General features: G+C 32.7%; 1 protein-coding gene across 1 annotated transcript in view; it reads left to right on the forward strand.

Moving 5' to 3' along the window:
* The window catches only part of LOC108575924 (guanine nucleotide exchange factor DBS-like), an 11,198-nt gene extending 7,932 nt beyond the window's left edge, over window positions 1-3,266 (forward strand). The window contains exons 8-16 of the mRNA XM_017938863.1: window positions 618-812; window positions 890-1,066; window positions 1,140-1,325; window positions 1,398-1,733; window positions 1,803-2,120; window positions 2,219-2,416; window positions 2,486-2,694; window positions 2,767-2,965; window positions 3,039-3,266. Of these exons, the coding sequence (XP_017794352.1) occupies window positions 618-812; window positions 890-1,066; window positions 1,140-1,325; window positions 1,398-1,733; window positions 1,803-2,120; window positions 2,219-2,416; window positions 2,486-2,694; window positions 2,767-2,965; window positions 3,039-3,266 (2,046 nt within the window). The remainder of the gene's footprint in view (window positions 1-617; window positions 813-889; window positions 1,067-1,139; window positions 1,326-1,397; window positions 1,734-1,802; window positions 2,121-2,218; window positions 2,417-2,485; window positions 2,695-2,766; window positions 2,966-3,038) is intronic.
* Window positions 3,267-4,257: the final 991 nt, after the last annotated feature.

Below are 4,257 nucleotides of genomic sequence, written 5' to 3' on the forward strand. Positions count from 1 at the left end.
TTTTTAATACAAATTCTGGTTTGGATACTTTTATAAGCAGTCACATATACATATAATGCACATCATGCACAAATGTTATTTTGCACCGCTTCCTCATTTTGTCGATAGTCCTATTTGTTGCATACCATGTGGATTTGGGTCTTGGTAAGCAATCCACTCAACAAAATACATATATTTTGTGATAGATTTACATTTTTAAATACAGTGATAATAATTTAGTATTTCAACTTTTGAAATTTTTGATATATCGTAAAATACCACAAAAAAAATTGTTATTTCTAGCAGTTTCTTTATTTGGGTTTGTGAATTAAATCTCTATAACACTTCTTGTTTCATTAAGTGTGTATACAGATACATATTAGAAATTTTAAAATCATTCATTCAAGAGGCAAAGAATAGGGATTTAATTCATGCCTTATATTGGCATGATGGACTTTGAGAATGAATATCATTGTTATTTCTCCCTTTGCACTGCACGTAAGATAGTATCTTTTTTTTAAATACTTTTTTAGATAAACAATGAAAATTCGTGAAAACGTTCAATGACTGTTTGTAGTTTTCTTGTTACTGTTATATTGATATGTGCTAAACATGAATAAAATTACATAAACTTATAGGGAGATATTGAACGAGCAGAGGAAGTGATATCCGCTGGTCAAACATTACTATCTGGAAGGCATCAATGCCCTACAGATGTTGTAGAACCCAAATGCGTCGAATTACAGAGAATTTGTACTATTTTAAGTCAGAGACTGGAAAGGCGATTACATATGTTAACCAAATGCAGGGAACTCATGGAACGTATAGATAAGGTGATTACTTCTGTTAGATGTTATTAAGAAATAAGAAAGATATAGCAAAAAATTATTCTTAACTATATGGATAATAGGCAAACACGTGGTGTACGCGTGGAATAGAATTACTTGCGTCACAAAATAATTCAACACCACCAGACCAAGCACTTCAAGAGTTACAAGAATTAATAGAAGCTGCAGAAGAATTCCATCATCCCAGATGTATTTTTCAAGATTCTATAATGCCTGAAACTAAAGCTCTTATTAGTCAAGTATGTATCTTCTGCAAAATAAAATTATCTTCAGAAAATTACTTGACTTTATTTCATGTAATTGATGTATTAGGTTTTACAAAGAATAGAAGATGTGTCGTTGATGTGTGATAAAAGGATAATGACATTGAAACAGCAGTTAATTAAACCAGCAAGACCAGTTCAAACTGTAACACCTGAACCAGTTAAGCCGTTACAAACACTGCCTCAAATTGTGAAACCTGGAAGAATTCTTAAAAAGGCTAATACTATGCCAAAGGTAAATTATTATTTTATTTAATTTCATGTGTACTCGATTATCGATTATTTTCATTGATTTATTCTCTTTTAGATGGAGATGAGTCCCATAGAAGGGGAATCTTCATCGCCCGAAAGTGAATCTAAAGATGCAGAAGCTTTGCGCTTAAAACGCGGACATGTTTTAGCGGAACTTGTTGAAACTGAACGAATTTATGTCGCTGAATTAGGTTCCATAATTAAAGGGTACAAAATGGAATTAATAAATGAAGCAATGGCTCATTTAGTACCGGCAGCATTGATAGGCAAAGGGGATATTTTATTTGGAAACTTAGAAGATATTTACATTTTTCATGGAGAAACGTTTTTAAGAGATTTAGAAAATTGTATTTCGAATACTGAACTTGTTGCATTGTGTTTTGTACAAAGGGTAGGCATCTATACACATACGTAGTTTTAATCAATTAGAGGAAACTAATAAAGTTACGTTCATTTTTAGCGCGAGGTGTTCTTCAGATTGTATAGTTATTATTGTCAAAATATTCCAAGATCCGAGAGATTACGAGAACAGATACAAAATGAACCACAGTTTCTTGCAGCTTGTCAGCAAAGGCTTGGTCATAAATTACCTCTTGCTGCATACCTTCTGAAACCTGTTCAACGTATAACAAAGTACCAGCTGCTATTAAAAGATCTTTTAAAATACAGCGACGAACCATCATGTTGTACCGAGTTAAAAGAAGCATTAGATTGTATGCTTGTTGTTTTGAAGTGCGTTAACGATAGCATGCATCAGACTGCAATCACTGGATTTGGTGTGAGCTCAATATTATGTAGAATTTATACACACTTTTATCTTATTGTTACTTAATTCTATTCAATGTTATCATACAAAAAATTAATAATTGTTTTTAGGGAGATCTAAACGCACAAGGTGAACTTTTGTTGCAAGGCTCCTTCAGTGTATGGAGCAGTAGTAAGCGAGAACGGTTGCTTAGGTTAAAGCCATCTCAACGTCATATATTCTTATATGAAAAGGCTCTTATATTTTGTAAGCATAGTAAACCACAAGCTCATAATAAAGCTACATACCATTTTAAGAGATATCTAAAGGTAAGTTGTAATATTTTGTATTCAACTTTATTTACGACGTGTGTAAATATATAATTCCTTTTTTTCTAGATGTCACAAATTGGACTAACAGAATCAGTAAAAGGCGATGCAAGACGCTTTGAAATTTGGCTTCAGGGTCGCGCTGAAGTACATACAATACAGGCACCTACTGTAGATGTTAAACAGTCTTGGGTGCTACAAATTAAAGGTGTTTTAATGTCTCAATTAGCTGAGCTTAAGGGAAAACAAAATTCTGCTCTTGGAAAGACTAATCACAAGTATGCGATATTATGTGCACAACAAACTGAAAACCCTGGTGACAATGACGGCTTTACACAAAATATTTGTAGACCTTTGCGACAAACAATTTCATGGGAAGCTCAAGGCAGTGTTTCTGGATCTTTAAGAACTCTTTCGGTTGATGGTAGCAGTGTTATATCACACATTACAGATGTTTCCCAGTCGACAGAAGATGAAGTTGCATGGAGTTCAGAGAACAGTAACACTGATGACGAAGATGCTTTCACTGAAACTCCTGGTCCTGCTCCTGTAAGTTTCTTTTGATTTATTAATTAAGTAGCTAGATGCAGTTAATACCCTGTAAAATTTCACATCCAATTAGGGTGGAAGATACGTAGCATTAGCTGATTATTGTGCAGTTGGACAGTCAGAAGTTACTATGCGTGAAGGAGAGAATCTAGAACTTCTTAAAATTGGTTGTGCTGGTTGGTGGTTTGTAAAATTGATAGGTACTGGAATAGAAGGATGGGCACCTGCGGCTTACTTGGAACCAATGAATCGGAAAACTTCCCGCAGCTCGCAATCGGTCAACAGTCAAGAAACCATATGAAATAGGCGTCTAACACACTAGACAATCCTAGTGTGTTAGGTTTTGCACATATTTGTAGAGTATCACTTGTTGAAGGGTAGTATTAACAATCATGTGCGGCAGGTTTTGTAACACAAAGGTATAGACCAGACTTTGGAAATTTTGCATAAGGTATATACAACATATAAAATTTGTTGTAAACTGTATGATATAGCAATATGTGCTTAGTTAATACGATTAACCTGTGAATAGTTACGGTTACGTATAACTTTTGAAATTGAAATCGGGCGAAAACAAGTTTAAGATACTAAACTGATTACTTGATGCTTTATGAAGAAGAAGATTTAAATAGTGAGAAATCAAGGAATGAAGAAAATGCATGAATTTTTGTACTACACAAAGTGTATCACGAGAAACTTGTTGGTGAAAGTGCTTTATGCAAGCAGATAGAATTTGCATTTACTACACAAATATAAAATTAACTAGATTTATTCTTACAAAGAAAATAACATTTATAGAATTGTATAAAGCATATTTCGATAGCAAATTAAAGAATTTATGCACGCACATATGCATATTTACATTTACATATAATATGCTATTGCTACAAGTTATACAGATTTGTATTTAACATTGCGTATTCTAATATTGCGAAGGAAACGACTATAATGAGATGCAATCATTCAAATTACGCAGTTACTACTTCCATAAGAATTGCATGGGATTACAATCTATGAAATTTATTTGTACTTGTGACCTGTATGATTATATGCAAATATTCCAAAGTTCATATTAGACATATGCTTATTTTATGTAATCTGTTAGCAATGCTTGTAACATTGTTTAAATAGTAAAAACTTGTGTACAGTTACGGAAGGAAATCAAATATATCTGTGTTATAATCTGTATAAAGTACTTTTTAGTAAAATCATGTCAGTACATTATATGATTTAGACGTATACGAAGTTTTTTCTACATATTTATTATTATTGTATTTATTTATTTTTATATA

This window comes from Habropoda laboriosa, unplaced genomic scaffold (assembly GCF_001263275.1).
Source record: "Habropoda laboriosa isolate 0110345459 unplaced genomic scaffold, ASM126327v1 scaffold336, whole genome shotgun sequence".
NCBI classification, from domain to species: domain Eukaryota; kingdom Metazoa; phylum Arthropoda; class Insecta; order Hymenoptera; family Apidae; genus Habropoda; species Habropoda laboriosa.